This window comes from Tiliqua scincoides, chromosome 2 (genome assembly GCF_035046505.1).
Source record: "Tiliqua scincoides isolate rTilSci1 chromosome 2, rTilSci1.hap2, whole genome shotgun sequence".
Classification (NCBI taxonomy): Eukaryota; Metazoa; Chordata; class Lepidosauria; order Squamata; family Scincidae; genus Tiliqua; species Tiliqua scincoides.
Window position 1 is genome coordinate 8,337,812 of NC_089822.1, and position 20,106 is coordinate 8,357,917.

Genomic DNA, 20,106 nt, shown 5'->3' on the forward strand with positions numbered 1-20,106 from the left:
AAGATGATTACGGGGCTGGGGCACCTTCCTTATGAGGAAAGGCTACGGCGTTTGGGCCTCTTCAGCCTAGAAAAGAGACGCCTGAGGGGGGACATGATTGAGACATACAAAATTATGCAGGGGATGGACAGAGTGGATAGGGAGATGCTCTTTACACTCTCACATAACACCAGAACCAGGGGACATCCACTAAAATTGAGTGTTGGGAGAGTTAGAACAGACAAAAGAAAATATTTCTTTACTCAGCGTTTGGTCGGTCTGTGGAACTCCTTGCCACAGGATGTGGTGCTGGCGTCTTATCTGGACGCCTTTAAAAGGGGATTGGACAAGTTTCTGGAGGAAAAATCCATTATGGGGTACAAGCCATGATGTGTATGCGCAACCTCCTGATTTTAGAAATGGGTTATGTCAGAATGCCAGATGCAAGGCAGGGCACCAGGATGAGGTCTCTTGTTATCTGGTGTGCTCCCTGGGGCATTTGGTGGGCTGCTGTGAGATACAGGAAGCTGGACTAGATGGGCCTATGGCCTGATCCAGTGGGGCTGTTCTTATGTTCTTATGTTCTTATTGGGCCCTAAGCAAATAAATAAATAAAACACATTTTAATAATAGCATTTAAATAATAATGTTTAATAATAAAAAACTACTTAATTTTAAATAGTAATAAATAAATTTTAATAATAGCATTAAAATAATATTAATGTTTAATAATATTTTTTAAAAAACTACATAATTTTAAGTTAAATGGTATTTTCAGTTAAATTTAAATTAAACATTTTAAATTAAATTGTAAATAAATGTTAGTCTTTGCTTCTTCCTGGGATGATGATGGTGATGAAGATTATGATGATCTGTCCTGAATTTCCCCATCATTTCTTGTGGGCAGCTGGCACTTTCAGCACACAGGCTATTTGCTTGTGTGTGTGTGTCCCTAGTCATGCCCCCTGCAACCCACAGCCTCTGTCTGCAGGAGCCACCAGTGACACTGACTCCTCCCAGGAGAGGGGCAGCCAGAGCACATACTGGGGGGGGAGGAAAAGCCGAAAGAACCCGGAATCTGGCCATGGAGCGTATGACTCTAGCTTTTATGATTCTACCCTTTTCTGCCTGTGCGCTTCCGCTTGCTCTTCGCGCCGCTCTAGGAGGCTTCCCTCTCCGTGGCGGAAGCTGCGCCTGTCCGCTCGACGCGCAGGCGAGATTTCCGTGCTCTCGCGAGAGCCGGCGTCTGCGCTGGGCTGTTGAGGCGGGGGGTTTGAATCCAACCGAAGGAGAAGCCTGGGATGGAGGCGAGAGCGGAGGGAGCGTCCCGCGCGCCGGGCAGTGAGGAGGCGGGTGAGACTGGAGTCCGCCGGGGGGTTGTGGGGGCCAGGCCTCTCTCCCGCCCTGCCTGCAGGGGGCCCTGCCTCCAGCACAGTCAGGGGCCCCTGCTGGCCTCCCGCCCCTGAGGCTGCCGGTCCCCCTGCTGCCCTTCCCTCTCAAGCAGGGCCGGCCTGAAGCCAGCTGAGCCCTGTGCCTGAGGGCCCCCCACTCTTGGCCCCCCGCTGGCGCTGCCTGGTCCCTCTAAGAACATAAGAACAGCCCCACTGGATCAGGCCATAGGCCCACCTAGTCATAAGAACATAAGAACATAAGAACAGCCCCACTGGATCAGGCCATAGGTCCATCTAGTCCAGCTTCCTGTATCTCACAGCGGCCCACCAAATGCCCCAGGGAGCACACCAGATAACAAGAGACCTCGTCCTGGTGCTCTCCCCTACATCTGGCATTCTGACTTAACCCATTCCTAAAATCAGGAGGTTGCGCATACACATCATGGCTTGTACCCCATAATGGATTTTTCTGCCAGAAACTCGTCCAATCCCCTTTTAAAGGCGTCTAGGCTAGACGCCAGCACCACATCCTGTGGCAAGGAGTTCCACAGACCGACCACGCGCTGAGTAAAGAAATATTTTCTTTTGTCTGTCCTAACCCGCCCAACACTCAATTTTAGTGGATGTCCCCTGGTTCTGGTATTATGTGAGAGTGTAAAGAGCATCTCCCTATCCACTCTGTCCATCCCCTGCATAATTTTGTATGTCTCAATCATGTCCCCCCTCAAGCGTCTCTTTTCTAGGCTGAAGAGGCCCAAACGCCGTAGCCTTTCCTCATAAGGAAGGTGCCCCAGCCCCGTAATCAGCTTAGTCGCTCTCTTTTGCACCTTTTCCATTTCCACTATGTCTTTTTTGAGATGCGGCGACCAGAACTGGACACAATACTCCAGGTGTGGCCTTACCATCGATTTGTACAACGGCATTATAATATTAGCCGTTTTGTTCTCAATTCCCTTCCTAATGATCCCAAGCATAGAATTGGCCTTCTTCACTGCCGCCGCACATTGGGTCGACACTTTCATCGACCTGTCCACCACCACCCCAAGATCTCTCTCCTGATCTGTCACAGACAGCTCAGAACCCATCAGCCTATATCTAAAGTTTTGATTTTTTGCCCCAATGTGCATGACTTTACACTTACTGACATTGAAGCGCATCTGCCATTTTGCTGCCCATTCTGCCAGTCTGGAGAGATCCTTCTGGAGCTCCTCACAATCACTTCTGGTCTTTACCACTCGGAAAAGTTTGGTGTCGTCTGCAAACTTTGCAACCCCACTGCTCAACCCTGTCTCCAGGTCATTTATGAAGAGGTTGAAAAGCACCGGTCCCAGGACAGATCCTTGGGGCACACCGCTTTTCACCTCTCTCCATTGTGAAAATTGCCCATTGACACCCACTCTCTGCTTCCTGGCCTCCAACCAGTTCTCAATCCACGAGAGGACCTGTCCTCTAATTCCCTGACTGTGGAGTTTTTTCAGTAGCCTTTGGTGAGGGACCGTGTCAAACGCCTTCTGAAAGTCCAGATATATAATGTCCACGGGTTCTCCCGCATCCACATGCCTGTTGACCTTTTCAAAGAATTCTATAAGGTTTGTGAGGCAAGACTTACCCTTACAGAAGCCATGCTGACTCTCCCTCAGCAAGGCCTGTTCATCTATGTGTTTTGAGATCCTATCTTTGATGAGGCATTCCACCATCTTACCCGGTATGGATGTTAGGCTGACCGGCCTATAGTTTCCCAGGTCCCCCCTCTTTCCCTTTTTAAAAATAGGCGTGACATTCGCTATCCTCCAATCTTCTGGTACTGTGGCTGTTTTGAGGGACAAGTTGCATACCTTAGTCAAGAGATCTGCAACTTCATTCTTCAATTCCTTAATAACCCTTGGGTGGATGCCATCAGGGCCCGGTGACTTATTGATCTTTAATTTATCAATGAGGTCTGAAACATCTTCTCTTTTAACCTCTATCTGACTTAACTCCTCGGTTAGGAGGGGCCGTTCGGGCAGCGGTATCTGCCCGAGGTCTTCTGCCGTGAAGACAGATGCAAAGAACTCATTTAATTTCTCTGCCATCTCTAAGTCTCCTTTTATCTCCCCTTTCCCTCCCTCACCATCCAGAGGGCCAACCGCTTCTCTGGCGGGTTTCCTGCTTCTAACATATTTGAAGAAGCTTTTATTATTCCCCTTAATGTTGCTGGCCATGCGTTCCTCATAGTCTCGCTTGGCCTCCCCTATCACCTTCTTACATTTCTTTTGCCACTGTTTATGTTCCTTTTTATTCTCTTCATCAGGGCAAGACTTCCATTTACGGAAGGAAGCTTCCTTGCCCTTCACAGCCTCTCTAACTTGGTTGGTTAGCCATGCGGGCACTCTCCTGGATTTAGTGGATTTAGTGGATTTAGTCCAGCTTCCTGGATCTCACAGCGGCCCACCAAATGCCCCAGGGAGCACACCAGATAACAAGAGACCTCATCCTGGTGCCCTCCCTTGCATCTGGCATTCTGACATTCATAACCCATTTGTAAAACCTTCCCCTTCTTCCTTCCAGCTCTTCCTCAGTCAGGGCCGGCCTGAAGCCAGCTGAGCCCTGTGCCTGAGGGCCCCCCACTCTTGGTCCCCCTGCCAGGCCCCTCCTGGACCCTTCCCCTCCTTCCTTCTTTTCAGCTCTTCCTCAAGCAGGGCTGGCCTGAAGTCAGCTGTGTGCCTGAGGGCCCTTGTATATATTGGCAACCTTCAGTCTCAAAAGACTATGGTATCGCGCTCTGAAAGGTGGTTCTGGCACAGCGTCTAGTGTGGCTGAAAAGGCCAATCCGGGAGTGACAATCCCTTCCACACCGGGAGCAAGTGCAGTCTGTCCCTGGTCTCTCTCCCTGGCTATGGGCCTTCCTTCTTTGCCTCTTTGCCTCAGACTGTTGGCAATGTGTCTCTTCAAACTGGGAAAGGCCATGCTGCACAGCCTGCCTCCAAGCGGGCCGCTCAGAGGCCAGGGTTTCCCACTTGTTGAGGTCCATTCCTAAGGCCTTCAGATCCACGCTATATATACATGTGTGTGTGTGGCTGTGGCACTGGCTGGCTCCCCTGCTGGCCTCCTCCCAGTTCCTTCCTTAAGAACATAAGAAGAGCCCCGCTGGATCAGGCCAAAGGCCCATCTAGTCCAGCTTCATGTATCTCACAGTGGCCCACCAAATGCCCCAGGGAGCATGCAAGACAACAGGCACAACCTGCATCCTGGTGCCCTCCCCTGCATCTGGCAATCAGCGGCAGCCTGCCTCTAAAACCAAGAGCTTGCACATACCTACTATGATTTGTAACCAGTAATGAACTTCTCCCCCAGAAATTTGTCCAATCCCCTCTTAAAGGTGTCCAGGCAAGATGCCATAACTACTGCTTGTGGCAAAGAGTTCCACAAACCAACCACATGCTGGGCAAAGAAATATTTTCTTCTGTCTGTCCTAACTCTCCCAGCACTCAACTTCTGTGGATGTCCCCTGATGCTGGTGTTATGTGAGATTGTAAAGAGCATCCTCTATCCACTCTGTCCATCCCCTGCATGATGTCTCAATCATGTCCCCCCTCAGGCGCCTCTTTTCTAGGCTGAAGAGGCCCCAACATTGTAATCCAGGGGTGTCAAACATAAGGCCCGGGGGGCCGGATGCAGCCCACGGAAGCTTTTTATCTGGCCCTCAGGCTCTCAGCTGCTGAGCAGTGCTATTACTGCTACAAGGACTGCCCATGTGGAAATTGGGCTCTCCTGTATCTTGAAATATGATCAAGATTTGTGTATTTTCTCTTCTGTCGTTTGCAGCTAATGAGTTCCTAAGTGAGAAAAAGTGCTTTTATTTTTTGTTATGACCTGTTTAATGACATCATTTCCTGCCTAATGATGTCACTCCCGGCCCTCAGCAGGCACCTTGAATGCTGTTCGGCCCTTGGTATGAAAAGAGTTTGACACCCCTGTTATAACCTTTCCTCATAGGAAAGGTGCCCCAGCCCAGTAATCCTCCTGGTTGCTCTTCCTTCCAACTCTTCCTGAAGCAGGTCTGGCTTAAAGCCAGCTGAGTCCTGCACCTAAGGGCCCACCACACTATATATCTATATCTAAAATCAAGCAGGGCCGGCTTTAAGCCAGCTGAGCCCTGCATCTAAGGGCACCCCCACTATATATAAAGAAAAATGTAAGGAAAAGAGTAAAGAAAAGTAGGGGGAAGGACCGGGAGGTGGTCAGCGGGGGGACCAGGCATTGTCAATGGGGCAAAATTATATATATTATTCTTACATATAATATAAGATTAAATATTATTCTTATATATAAAAGGGAGGTCCCTTCCCCCCACTTTACTCTGTTAACTCCTTTCTATCTTCTCTTAGGTATTAGTTTTTATCTTTTCATTCTTTATGAATCACCGCATACACAGATATTGTTGGTTATCTGTTTGTGTAATGCCATTGTTATAGTGCTGACTCTATGGCCTAAGAAGACCGTAGAGGCACAAGACAGCTGCAGTACTCTCCTGCCTTGCCCACCAAGAAGCCCTGGAAAGACTGGCTGGCTCCCTGACAGTGGATCCACATGGACAATTTGGTGGAGGGGTTATTTCTAATTTCCTACATTAATTTATTGTATAATTTAGATCAGTGATTTTCAACCACTCTACTGTGGCACACCGGTGTGCCACGGATGGTCCACAAGTGTGCCACGTGGGTTTGGGTGGAGGGTCATTTTTTAATAGGGTCATTTAATTAAATACTGTTAATAATAATTATAATAATAGGGCAGTTGGGGGACACGAGCCCCCTACCAGCAGCATGGTGTGCCTTGTCAATGGTCCAAAAACCGATGGTGTGCCTTGACTATTTTAGCAGATTATCAGCATACCATGACATGAAAAAGGTTGAAAATGGCTGATTTAGATGTTGCTTTTAGCACCAGTTCTCCGAGCAGTTAAAATAAATGCTAAAATAAATACAAAAATGCAGTTGCAATCAAATAAATGCAGTGGTGCTAAGAATATATTAAAATCCAGCAGTGGCTATGCTGGGACACTGGGGTATATAAGAAGATCTTTACCTGGTACCAGAAAGATGGCAAATTCAGTACTGGGCGAACCTCCCTAGGAAGGATATTTCAGGTATGGGGTACTACATCAGAGGAAAACCCTTCTCTGGTTAGTACCTGCCTAATATTGAAAAGCAATGCAACAGAGAAGGGCCTTGTATAATGGATATAATGTTTGGGCATGCTTTTGTGGAAGAAGGTAGTCCTGAACAAGTTGTGTAGAGCATATATATTTGTTTTGCTTATGTGGTATTGCTGCAATCCTTACAACTTTGTATGTTAGGTGCATGGTATAATTCCCAAAGCACAGATGGTGGGTTCAGGCTGTTGGAGAAAAGCAGCTAGTCTAAGGTCAACTAGTGAATTTTATAGAAGTGAGATTTGAATTGGACTTTCTATTCTGTAGCTCAGGCTGCAGTCCTACACCCGCTTACGAGGGAGGGTGTTGGAGTCAGTTCCACTGAGTTCAATAGGACTTTCTTCTGAGTAAATATGCTTATGATTGCACTTAGTTGCTATATCACCTCACCTCTTGCATGCAGTTTTCACATGCTGTGGGTTTGCTGCAAGAAACTCCAGTGTTTTCCAAAGCAATCTTAATACGTGGAACTGCTTATGCTACAGTTGGTTGCAAGTTCCAGTGCGCACCCATATGTAAAAACACAAGTGTATTATAGTTGCATGAGATTACCTATATATGTAGGGTTTTAGGTATCCTGTCCCCGTCCCCCTTCTTTAGTGGAAAAATGTTTTCTTAACATCAGACATTCTGGCAGAATGGTTTACTGTTGGATAAACGTGGGGGATGACAATAACACTTTTAGTGAAACATTTGGGAACTGTTGGTTTTTATATATAGAAATGCCATTGAGATACTTTACTTAGGAATTATAAATTAGTTGTTGCTTCTGACCTATCCAAGATGTCAGATGCTACTTGCTTAGTGACTAATTTGTTAAAATAAATATTGCGTACCCTACAAAAATGTGGCAGGAAAAACTTTTTTCCTTTTATAAATAAAAAGTGCTAGCAAATTAATTCTTAAAATCAAAATTGTTGCTCTCCCCTCTTTTTTTTTAAAGCAGGAAAGTATTATGCCAACTCTTCAGATTTAAACGACTTGTACTCTCACATCAATACAAAGATTTCAAACATCAAAGCGTCACTTCAGTTAAGAAAGATAGGTAAGATGGTTTAATGTTTCTGGGGCATAGATGTAACCTTCAGGTGACTTGTTTGCAGGTTGAAGCCAGCAGCAGTGGTTGGAGGTGCTTGAGGTGAACATAAAAAGAGCCCTGGTGCTCAGATCAAGCATCCATGTAGCCTGGCATCCTGATTGAAACCATGGCCAGCAAACAAAGCTGTTGTTGTCTCTCTTACAGCAAAACTGACCCCCATCTCTGTCTCTGTAGTTTTCATTTATAATCTTACTGTATTGAGGTTTTTATTCTGATTTTGTAAGATTCTTGGTTTTTAAGGATGCTTTGAGACTGTCTTAGGTACTGATGTGTGCATATTTTCCACAAGGGATATATCATTGGCCTTGGAAAAGTGACTTACAGGAGTATCACCTAGGGCTTGCAAGTTGGGCAGCCGGAGATCAGCTCCTCTTTATTACACCTGTTCTGATGAGAGAGGAGGCAGTGGCGGCAGTAGCAGCTCCTCCTGCCCCAGCCAAAGCTTCCCCCTTCCTGATCTGTTGGAAGTACAGTCAGTCTGCATCTTATGTACCCTTCCCTTGCACGAATTCAAACGCATGTGCACAGATAACAAAAAAACTGAACTAAAGCAACAGTTTAAATAGTGCAGGTGATTCCACCCGCCATTCTACTTACGAAATGTATTTTTTAGATATAAGGGATTTTCAAAGTAATCTTGAGTATATAAGATTTTAGTTTTATGCACGGACTCTGGAACATAACCTTCACATAAGATGCAGGCTGACTGAAGTTACAGCAGCACTGAATGTATTTGCCACTGCAAGGATTGTTTCCAGTAGATAGGGAAGAGATGGGAGGAAGCTAGGACCAGGGTAGGGGAAGCCACTGCTGCTTTTTCTCTCATTGAAACAGGAGCATTAAAAGCAGGAGCTGCCTTGCAAAGAACCCTGGTACCCCCAAAGGCTTAAGCGAGGTTGCACTACACTTTAATTGTGTGGAAAGATAGTTGGTCAGCCGGGCTGTTGTGACCAGGAACTTTGCGGGGGGGGGGGGGGGCGGGGGCGGGAAGACAATTTCAGAAAATAGGAACGTGGAGAATTTTTAATGGTGGGCTGTGTTTAATGTGCAACAAATAGCTGGTGCGTGAGACCTTTCTTACCTACCTTTCTTACCTCTTTCCTTTGCCAGACCGGGAACCATCTTTGAAGACAGTGGTTGGGAAGGTGGTCCACGAGATGTTTCTTTTGAACAACCTTCTCAATAATCTGGAGTTGGAATTCCACCATCAGGAGAGGCAGCAGAGTCAACTCAAGGTAACTGATATTAGAAAAGGAAATATGTTTGTAAGGAGATCTCTCAAGAATGGCAGTGTGGTATATTTTTGAGCTTTTCCCCCAACTTGCAGAAATTACTGTGGTTATGTGCCTTGGGTGGGAGAAATTGTGAAATGTTGACAGGAGACAGCAGTAGAGTATCTGTAGAGGGAGCGGTGTGGTAAGTATAGCAGATGGTGTTGTGTGGCGCCTGTAAGACTTACCACGCCACCCCCCTGTAGCTATGCTACTGGGAGACAAAAATCATGTTGAGGAAATGGGCTGAGGAGCTGTCAGTTGGAAGGACCTGTGTGGAGAGCAAAAGGCCCTTTGATACAAGGAAACCTCTTCCTAGACGTGCAGACTTTAGAGCCATTTTCTCCCCAACTTGTGTTGATTGCTTACCTGTGAGGCTTAGGAACTTGCTTTAATAAATGAATGCCACCTCAGCTTGATGAAGTGGCCACATTCTTCCGAGGACAAAATGTGTCTCTTCTCTGCCATGGTGTTAGAGTAAGTCCTTGATCAGGCATTTTAAAGTCAAGGTTGGGATAGCTGTAACTGGGTTGTGAGCCACTTTGGAGCTCTTTTGGAACATTTTCATAATTGCCTTTGGTTTCAACCTGTAAAGTACTCAGTGACTGGGATGTGACTGCTGAGAGATGCAGGTTTTATGTGTGATTGAGGTGGAAACTTGCAAGTGTCTTCTTGAAATTCAGTCTAGGACACTTTTAGATCCTCCTGTATAATAATGTCTCAATTATACCTGGCTGCTGTGCTCAAAAGGGCTTCCCTTTGTGTATGGAGAGTGGGGTTACTGGGGGCCAGGCTTTCCTTTTCATAAAAGCTATGTTAATTCACTTGACATTCACCATATTCAACCCACTCAAATCATTTTTTAAGGGGTTCCAGGAATCCATTGAGAAGGACTATAATGAAGCCCAGCATCTCAGAGAAAACTTGCCTATCTACCTGCCCTCCGCTGTCCCAAACAGGTACATTTCCTGCCCTTAGGGCAGAGATCATGACTGTGATTAGTTACATCGCAAGATGAAATGTCAGTTATTTTGAAAATGTTAATATATATTAGAAGTTCTGGGGCTGAACATCTGAGAGCTAAATTTTCCCGTTAAGACAAAAATGTACATTCAGAGAAAAAAGTTTGTGTGATGCAGTTTGGAGTTCTAGCCTTAATGCAATAGTTTCCAAATATTTTCAACTGGTGGTTCTCTTGACCTACTGGGCTATTGGCCATGACTCTCCATTAAGGTTACAATTCAATACATTGTATAGGGCCATGGGTTTTTTGTAAGGGTTCCATTACTCCCCTGGCTGGCTTCCACAGCTTCCTGGGGAACCACAGCCCACCGTTTAGGAACCACTGCCTTAAGGGCTAGACACTTTGTTTTTCAAAAGCAAAACCAAACATCTTCAGGGTGTTGAACTCAGCACCCAGTGCCAGTTTTGGTGCTTGTGTGGTGCAGCTGCAGAATGCACACAGTACTGGTTATATATCGTTATACTGGATGTGGACTCCATCTGTGCTTGCTTTGCAGCATGGTGAGCTTAGCCGTGAAGAGTGAGGAGCCATGCAAAGTTTCTCAGCCTGAACGTGCCAAGAAGCCTACAAAAGAGTCCAAGCAAATTAAGGAAGTGCCTTTCCTGACGTCAGAGGAGTTTGAGAGCGTTCCTGCGTACGTCAGCAATGTTATCTTCCCTGGGGAAAGTTTACTTGCACATCTGTGCAGCTGGAGGCCATCAACCAAAGATGTTATATATAGTGGGCACCATTGGGTTACTTCAAACCAGTGGGAGGTTCTGAGCATGCTTTTCTGACCTGCTCTTTGCCATTGTGAGGTATGATTGCAGGGCGACAGAATAAAATTCCTCTGAGATTCAGGGAACAGAATAGTGTGTGTTGCTGCCTGTAAGAAAAATACATATTTTTTTCCAATATAGACCTGATAACGACTAAGATATAGACAAGAAATTTTTGTCTTGGGTGAACTGCTTACCAACTGGCTCAAGATCACCAAATAAACTCTCTCTCAGTGCAGCCTACCATAGAGAGTGCTGTGACGGTAAAAGGGGGGTTATGCTAAGGTTTGAAAATTGCTCAGTGACTCAAGATTTCCTGTGTCTGGGCTGCACACTGCAAATACCCACTTCCTCCTCCTTCCCCAGGCTGGTATGTGCCCAGGCAGCAGAGTCACTGCTGGGAGCATTCTAAGTGGGAAGGGTGGGCAAAGGAGAAGCAAGCTGAAAAATGTATTCTAGTCTGTCAGCAACTGAAGGCAAATAAGATGTCTGATGACACCATCACTTGTGTGTAATGGTGTGAACCTTGCATCACGCTCCTGCCATGCAAACAGGCACAGGAAGGCAGAATGGTGAGCTCAACACTATGGCGCTTGATAATGACATCATTTCAGCAGGGAGAGGCTAGGGCAGCTGGCAAGGTCACACTGACAGCACTTGGCCTGACAAGGGATTGGGTGGATGGTACCAGCCCATAAAGAGAGCTCAAGGGGGGTCATGGGGGTGGAGGCAAAGGGGACACTGGGTTTGGAGAGGGAAAGATGGAGTGCTGAGGAAAGGATGGAGATAAAGTGAAAGTAGAGCAGGGACAAGTGAGGAAAGTGGAAGCAAGACAAGCTGTATACAAGGGGGGAGTACAAGGAGAAGGGGCAGGCAGAGGCACAAGCAAGGTAGGTGAGTGGGCTAGTTGAGACCTTGAAGATCCAGCTCATCATCAGTCCTCTCACTGACCAAAATGAGATTCAAGCTAGGACTGCTTTCCAGTCCACTAACGAGCTCTGTTCCTACAGCTGCTGCAAAATGGCTGCAGGCTTACAAGATAGACAGACCTGTTATTCTAACCTATTCTTTACTCTGCTACTGAATTCCCGTTCTCTTAGGGACCCTTAAACATTACCCTATGGCAGTTGCTTTCCTGCAAGAGGTTCTCTGTGGCCATAGTAATGCTCAAATGACCCAACTGTCATTCCCCCGTGCAGTGTCCGTTCCGTAGTACATGATTCAAACCACCTATGTGGTTGAGTTATTTAACTGTCAGAGTTTGGATGTTACCCTGCACATGCCCAATCTCATCTGATCTCGGAAGCTAAGCAAGGTCAGGCCTGGTTAGTACTTGGATGGGAGACTGCCTGGGAATACCGGGTGCTGTAGGCTTATACCATAGTCTTTCAAGACTGAAGGTTGCCAACCATGTTATTTAACTGTCACCCAAAGTTAATATTAATAATAATAACATTTATTGCTTTTCAACCAGGGTAGTTCACAAATCAATGGTTTCTTTCCTGAAAATGCAGCTTCTGTGCCAATAGGCTAATGTTTAAGGGTCTCTTAGAGGGCAGATGTCCAGTAAGGGGTTGTTGCAAGGAAAAAAAACACTAAAGGGTGGGGTTGGGAGAGAGGAGATAGGTAGCTGAATCAGGTTATCTTAGGTGTTTGTTTTGAATGTGGGGTAGAGAAGTTGAATGCCTAAGAAAAAACATTTCTCCAAGGAATTATGGGAGACTTCCTGCATTCAGGACATGAAGGCTTTGGAATTCCCTTGTCTCGGTGAGAGAGAACTTACTTTGTAGTGGTTCACCTGTACAATTCTCTCTGTGGTGGGCAAGTAAAGTGAGCACATGAGTTCAAGTTCTGATCTCTTTCCCCAAGGTGTAGTCCACTGCAGAAAAATATTGTGTGAATTGTGCTTGATAAAACTTGGGTAGCCTCTTGTCACTTCACCCATCCACCATTTTTAATTATACACAGTATGTGCCGATAATTGAAAACACCCTAATAAATTGAACAGAATAGCTTATTTTCTGCTAAGTCTTTAGTGTGTGCTTTTATTTTTTTTCTTCCTGCCACTGGTTCTGGCTTTGATTCCTGTCTGTCCTGATGCCTGCTTCTTGCTGCAGGCATGTCTTGACGTCTCCTGTTCTCGTATACACAGTTCTGGTCTTTTGCCCTTCATTGCTACATGTGGGAGGATGGAGCCTTTCACATCTATTAACACCGAACAGTGTGAAGTTGCAAGTGATGACTTGCGATCCTTGTACCTTAGCAGTGCTTGGAATCTGGGTTTTTCTGAATATTCTGGTGGGTAGTATTCCCTCAGGCTCCTGTCAGTCAGTCTCATGTTAATTGACATCAGCTTTGAGAACAAAAAAGAAGGGGTACAGAATCTGAAAATCCACTGGGATGCAGTAGGTGCTTTCATCTGATTTGGTCCTGGGGGGACCTGTGGTTCAAACACCAGCTGCTGCACTGTGTGTTCCTTGGGCAAGACATTCTTTCTCAGCATCTGTTAGGATGCCCTTCTTGTTTCCCTGGAGATTATGGTGATTTTGAGACAGGCAAGAGAAGAGACGCTGGATTCCTTCTTGCTGTAGCAAAGTCCAGCTTGGCCTTAGTCATGGGTGCCTGGGTTTCATTGGCTGAAGACAAAGAGAACAAATCCCTAGTCACAAATAAATATAAGAAATATGAAAGTTGGGGCTAAAAGTAGTGTTTGGAGATAAATGGTAAAAATAAGTAAGGCTTAGAAGCATTCTGTAAGTTTGTGACTTTGCTGTACCAGGTACTGATGAATTTCTCCCTATCTCCTCCTCTAGGTACATGCGGGGTCGTCTAACATATAACCAAGTGAATGCAGTTATTCAAGAAATTAACAAGGCTGTGGTGAGCAAGTACAAGATCCTGCGCCAGCCTGCAAAAGCCATGTCCAGTGCTGTCAGGAACCTCTTCTTCAGGTTCCAGGAAGAAGAAACCAAGGATACAAAAGGTGACTTGTCAGCCAAGTGTGTGTCTTCAGGTTCTGAAAGAGCCATCCACTGTAGGCTTGACACTTATAAAAAGAGAGAATTTGGTATGGAATGTAATTTTCTGTTTAGGGGAACTAGAATGAAAGGCACAGAGCTGATGCTTCCAAGGTTCGAGAGTCGTTTCTTTCATCATCCTGACCGAGAAATGACTACTGTGTTCTTGCAAGATGATAGAGTAATTCCCAGACTGTACATTGTGAAAGAATGGATGTGCTACAAGAAATAAGTGAAGGCAGAGTACTCATCTAGAGTTCTACTGTCTGCCTTCACCTTCTCCTTGGGACTAAAAGGAGGCAGGTCATATGGAAATATACTGTGTGTGCGTGTTTATCCCACTGTTTCTCCAAGGTGCTCACGGTGGTGTACATGGATATCTTTCCCCTTTTCATCCTTGCACCAACCTTGCTGGGTAGGGTAGGGTAGGTGGAGAAAGAGCGAATGGCTCAAGGGCATCCACTGAACATGGTCAAGTGGTGATTTGAATTCTGCTCTCCCCACTCCTAGTCTGATACTATAGCTATTACATCTCATTTTACTTGGTATCTGGTTTCATTTTTATAGCAATAGATTCACAAGGATTAACAATATCAACAAAAAAAAGGTCTTTTAATATAAATTAGGTGACTGAAATGAAAGCTTGGAGGAAAACCAGGAGTAGACTTTTGTATGAAAGAACCATGAACTCATTTCTGGTACTGGAAGCAGGTTTCTAGGTTGATCATGTGCTCAGAGGCACCTTGGGCTCTATGAAAAAGTAGATCTTACAAGCTGGAAGTCTGCTGTACTCCTGTTCATTAACAGGGCAGGGATGGGCACAGTACCTTATGGCACAAACCTGGCATAAGTTAGTTGTTCTGATGGGACATCAAGAAGATCATTTGAACCTCCGTCAAAAGCAAAGAGTTCCAGTCTCAAATAACATGTTGCATTTTCCAGGTGAATTCTTTATTGTGGAGGCTGATATTGATGAGTTCACCCAGCTGAAGGCAGACAAGCGTTTCCACAGCATCCTGACCATCTTGCGGCACTGTCAGAGGGTGCGAGAGATCCGTGGCTCGAAGCTCGTTCGCTATGCCATCTGCTGAGGCACTGTGAGAGTGTCTGAGACTTGGGATGGGTTGTGTCTTTGAAAACCACATTGAGAGCAGAACCCAAGATAGCCATTTGATTGATCTTGAATTTACTTGGCAGTCTGTTTTCTGTGAGACTACTTGTCTTCATTATTACACTGTTATGATAAGAGAAGGGGGCTTGGTCTGTTCAACATATTTTCACACGTAAGCATGAGCTATTCTTGTAGTCATTTATTCTTTATTTGAAGGCTGTAAAGCTGTTTGACCAGCTAATTGTATTGCTATTGGGTTTTTCCCCCCTCCAGTTTTGTACCCATTCAGTGTTAAGTTTATTTTATTACATATTGCTAGCAAGTAGAATTTTAATGTATTGAACCTTGAATTGCCCCAAGCTTTTGAAGCTTGAGTTTTACAATTACTGAAATGCCAATAAAGAAGTTGAATGGCTAGGTATGTTGGCATCCTTTGTTTCTAGTGAAGTCTATGGAGTGTTACCAACATGCCTTTAAGAGGGTATTGGACAAATTTCTGGAGGAAAATTTCATCACGGGTTACAAGCCATGGTAGGTATGTGCAAGCTCCTGGTTTTAGAGCTAGGCTGCCTCTGATTGCTAGATGCAGAGGAGGACACTAGGACACAGGTTGTGTGTGTTGCAGGTTATGTATGTTCCCTGAAGCATTTGGTGGGCCACTGTGAGATACAGGAAGCTGGATTAGGTGGGCCTTTGGCCTGATCTAGCAGGGCTCTTCTTAATGTTCACGCGCTCTCTCTCACTCGTGCGCGCACGCACGCGCGCACACACACGTGTTTGTGTGTTCCTACATGTGTCTTGCACATACATGCAGTAACTGAAATTGAATCAAATTGGGGGAATTGGCAATACATGTGACTGAATGGTCGAATTTAGTAGTGTCTAAAACAGTTTGGGGATTGTTGATGTGGGTCAGTAATGCAAACAATCTCAAAGTGCCTCACAATTAGGTGACCAGTAGCCATGAGACAGCTTTTCAAAAGAAGATAGTCTATTAAAGAATATAGATCACAAGGGGAAAAGGCATGTTTCCTTTCAAACTTAGGAGATCAGTTACAGAGCTTTAAAATGGTTGAAGAAATACTTCAAATGACAAGTGAAAAATACTTGTCATTTGGACAAATGGGAATTAACTGGAAAAGGACAGTAACGAGTGGCTAAATGAGTGTGTGCTGAACTGGGTGGAAGTAGGCAATTTAGCAGGAAGCCTTGAAATACACATATGAAAATGCAGGCTTTAATGAGGGGGGAGGAGAGAAAAGGATCAAAGAAGGGGCAGAGAGATTACCAATCCAATTCTGCTGTTCAGGTTTCGAGTACGAAGTCTGTCTAAGCAGCAAGGGCAGGGCTGCATGGTTCCAGGGGAGAAAATACAGCAAAAAGCTGCTCCTACCTCCCAAAAGGTAGCTCCTCCCAGGGTGACAGCTACCAGAGCAAGAGGACTCCTGACTACAGGACAGCATTGCTAGGCAGAAATGTGGAGGCATTTAGCAGAGAAGAAATGCCACCAAAATGCAGGGAGCCTATAGGAAGAGGCATGTTGTGTTCAAGTTCTAAGTCATTAAAAGACAAGATGTCTGTGGTACATCAGTTTGAGGATATACTACCGTAAATACTCGCCTATAGGGCAAGAAATTTCTGCCAATAAATCAAGCTTAGATCATAATCTTGACTTATCTTTGAGGTCCCTCGGGGTCAGGCACTTTGAGGCAAGAGGACAATGCAGAGATAATTAGATGGCTATTTGTCTACAAGGCAATGAGGCTAGAAGCTGAAGCCAAAGTTAACCTTTTATTCTCCTGAGAAAAAATGTAAGCCAGAGCTGAAGGCTTCCATTGAAATCAAGCAGTCTCATTGTCTTTAGCAGACCCTTCTGCAGCCTTGTTCCTTTTGACAGAGGTCTGGTATTTTAAACACCTGGATGTAATCCTTATTTCCATCTGAAACAAAGTCCCAGTTATTAAGTTATTATTACTTAATAATACCTATGGAAAGCAATGGGTCTACTTCTGAGTAAATAGGGTTGCAACTATGTGTAGCTGCACTTGCTCACAGGCATTCCTTGTTGCTTGTCTCCACTGAACTGAATTGCATGCTCCCAGTTATGTGTTATATATTGTATGTTATATGTAGAGTCTCTGGCTTAATGTACCAGGCACCTTAAAAAAAGGATTTGATTAATGGTTCTACTGGTATGTTGTTAACAGTGCACTTACTCTGATAGCATTTACACAAAGATTGTGAAGACCAAAACATTAATGAATAAAAATGTAACTTAGGATATTTTTAATAAATTAGAGACTGTACAGTTCTTAGGTAACAATTACTGGTAGATTATTTTGCAGGATCAGGCTTTGGGTAAAATCAGTCAAAACTATAGTCAGACACCCACCTAACTTTTAAAAAAACCCCTCCACTTATCTGAGGGTCATAGAAAATTCCATGGATTTTGACTCAAAACCTGCCCTCAACTTATCTGTAAAATCGATTTACACTCAGGTATCTACGGTAAGTATATTGCCTTTTTAGCTATTTATTCTCCTTATATACTAAGGAGGATAAATAGCTAAAAAGGCAATATACTTACTGTAGATACCTGAGGAAGTCTGCTCTTTGACCCATTGGCACCTCAGGTAGATTAACAGTGACTTTCTTAGCATTTCTGTTGGACCAAATAAACTTGGTTTATCAGGATTTGGCCAGTTAGGCTTTCATTTTTCTCTCTAATCCCTTCTTAAATGCTTGGGGAATGCAGACAGTGTTTTCCATGGATATCCATTAGCTTTTCATTAAGTTACCAGGACTTAAATCCATAAATGATATTGCTTTCAGGCTGATCAAAATTCTCTCTTCTAGAGCATTATCTGAAATAAATGGTGGCTGTGGTTGCATCATTAAGTAATTTCCACAGGATTTCTTGTTTGGGGCAAAACTTGCCACATGGTGACCAAATCATGAGCACCTTTCCTGTTTTCTTAAATGACTGGCATTGAAGGATGGGTTTGATCTTTCAATTGGAGGAACCTATTCCAACTTTGGGTCTTCACCTGAACATATAAAGCAGACCTTTGTACTGCGGCAGACCTGCAAGATCTTGGGCAGACCAGTTGTCCTATTTAACTGAAGATAAACCCAAGGAGTAAATCTGGCATCCAGAGCATTAAAAGCATGTGCTCTACTACTGAGCTGTGGGCCTTCCTATGTCTCTTTGGTATCTTTCCATAGCGAGCATGCAACATTTCCCTAGTGGACAGTGATAAATATATGCTGCTAGGTTTCTAGATGACCTTTGGGCAACTTGAAATGTCATTAGAATGGTCTAGAAATAATTTTTTAAAAACTAGAAGAGTAGAGGTCAAGCCATTAGACAAGTGGGCTAAAAGTCAAGTTCACAGTATTAAGTGATTAACTCTCAAGTATAATATTTATGTGTCCTCTGTGCCTTGTGGGTGGGGGCTTGCACCACATCCATGAGCCTTTTTTTCTGTCCAAGAGTACCACATGCCACAAATGCTTGTAACATCCGTGCTGCAAGTCAGCCACCTGAGAGCTAGAGCTGTGCATCAATGGGTCTTGGCACTTTAGATATGGCACCAACTGAATGTAGCCATAAGTGGAGTGACCAATGCAGGAGCCCCATAAATATACTGTACTGGGTGCGGTGGTGGAGGGAGGGTATAACTGTCCTGTGCATGTCATCCACCTGTTGAACATGTAGTAGTTTTTACTGGAGATTTAGACTCTGGGTGACTCTAGCTGTTTCTAATTTTATGGCTTTAATTAGCTTCTTCCCACCTTGGTTCTAAAAACCCATCGATTATTGCTGGATGAACATCAGTCTTTCACATAGGAAGTAATGCTTTTCTCTGTGATCTCTGTGAAGAAATCTTGCTTCAGAATGACGGCTTTGACCCACCTGCAAATGTGGGTCAAACTGATAAACTCATAATTGATCATTTAAGGCTTATTGAATTGAGTGATTGTGCTAATTAAAACATGAGCAGATTCAGAAAGAGAGAGAGACAGGGAGACAGATTTTACAAATCTGGGCATTTGCTAGGGAGATACAAACTAGGAAAAAGATGGAAAGCACTCACCCCTTTTGAAATGGACTTCAAATTGAATCCTGAATTGGATCCATGCTTCTCAAACTTCTTGAGATTTCCCCCTTCAGAATTTTTCAGTGTACTCCCTCCAACATCCAGCACCAGTCACCTGCCCGCTAGGTAAATGTGCCGAGACCCTCATCTGTGGCCATGTGCATATACTGTAATCTGCTGCTCTGTGTGATTGCAGAAGGAATCCTACAATGGCACTGGAAGAAGAAAAGACCAGGATTTCTCTGATCCCCAAAACCAAGCATAAATAAACTTAAGTTTGTAGCTTTTTCCAAACTCCCTCCATATCAAATTGTGTTGGGATGATGGTGCAGTTATCTCAAAACCCAGAGGCTCTAAAGCTCAATGGCAGAGTATCTGCTTTAAATGGAGAAGGGTTTGTCCCTGGCACCTCAGATTAAAAAGTTTGTTTCAGGTAGTTGGTGCTGGGAGATCTCTGCCTGAGAGCTTGGAGAACAGCTACCAGTCATTGTAGGCAACGCTGAGCTAGATGAGACAGTTGAAGAACGCTGCATAAGTTCAGAGTGGGGCCATTGTCAAGAGACATTCAACCCACCCACCTTGGCTGCAGGTGTGCCTATTCCTGGGCTCCCATACTGCTCCGCAGAGGTTAGAGAATCCTCCATTCAGAATGGGATCTCTGAGAGTCTTTCATACAATATTTAGCTTTTTCTGCTTTTGCCTATGAGTAGAGAAGTGGGATTAATTATGCAAAATAAACAAATACATGCATAATTTATACAGGTCACTTGCAATCCAGCTCTTTATAGCAAATAATTAGTATTTCATTTTTTCCAAGCAGAGTGTATACCCAACCCTGATAAGGTCTGAGCCCTTGGTTAGTCACGTTCTTCCTAAACTGATATTCTTGAATATGGTTAATCCTGGAGAGATCTTGTTAAATTAAAAGGAAAGATTCTTTTGCAATGGGTAAATCTTCTGAATGTTTATTAGGGCAGTAATTTTCCAAACTCTGTGTTCAGGTATATTAATGTGTTTCTAGATGTGACAAATTGAATCATTAATGGCTCTCCTTTGAGCCCAGTTCACAGAGCCTACGTGCTATGCTTCTACATAATGCACTGCTTCGATTTGCCTTCCTCCAGCCAGCTTCTTTCGGGTGGGGAGGGCATGTAATTCTGCT

General features: G+C 44.5%; 1 protein-coding gene across 2 annotated transcripts; it reads left to right on the forward strand.

The window, feature by feature from the left end:
* Nucleotides 1-1,243: 1,243 nt before the first annotated feature.
* Nucleotides 1,244-15,234, forward strand: SKA1 (spindle and kinetochore associated complex subunit 1). 2 transcript variants are annotated; one of them, XM_066617493.1, is made up of 7 exons: nucleotides 1,244-1,332; nucleotides 7,508-7,609; nucleotides 8,774-8,898; nucleotides 9,802-9,893; nucleotides 10,455-10,592; nucleotides 13,530-13,699; nucleotides 14,676-15,234. In XM_066617493.1, exons 1-7 carry the CDS (start codon nucleotides 1,281-1,283, stop codon nucleotides 14,822-14,824), a joined length of 828 nt encoding a protein of 275 aa, XP_066473590.1. In that variant the 5' UTR covers nucleotides 1,244-1,280; the 3' UTR covers nucleotides 14,825-15,234. The 2 variants fall into 2 exon arrangements, with proteins under 2 accessions (XP_066473590.1, XP_066473591.1); XM_066617494.1 differs by having other exon boundaries at nucleotides 7,511-7,609.
* Nucleotides 15,235-20,106: the final 4,872 nt, after the last annotated feature.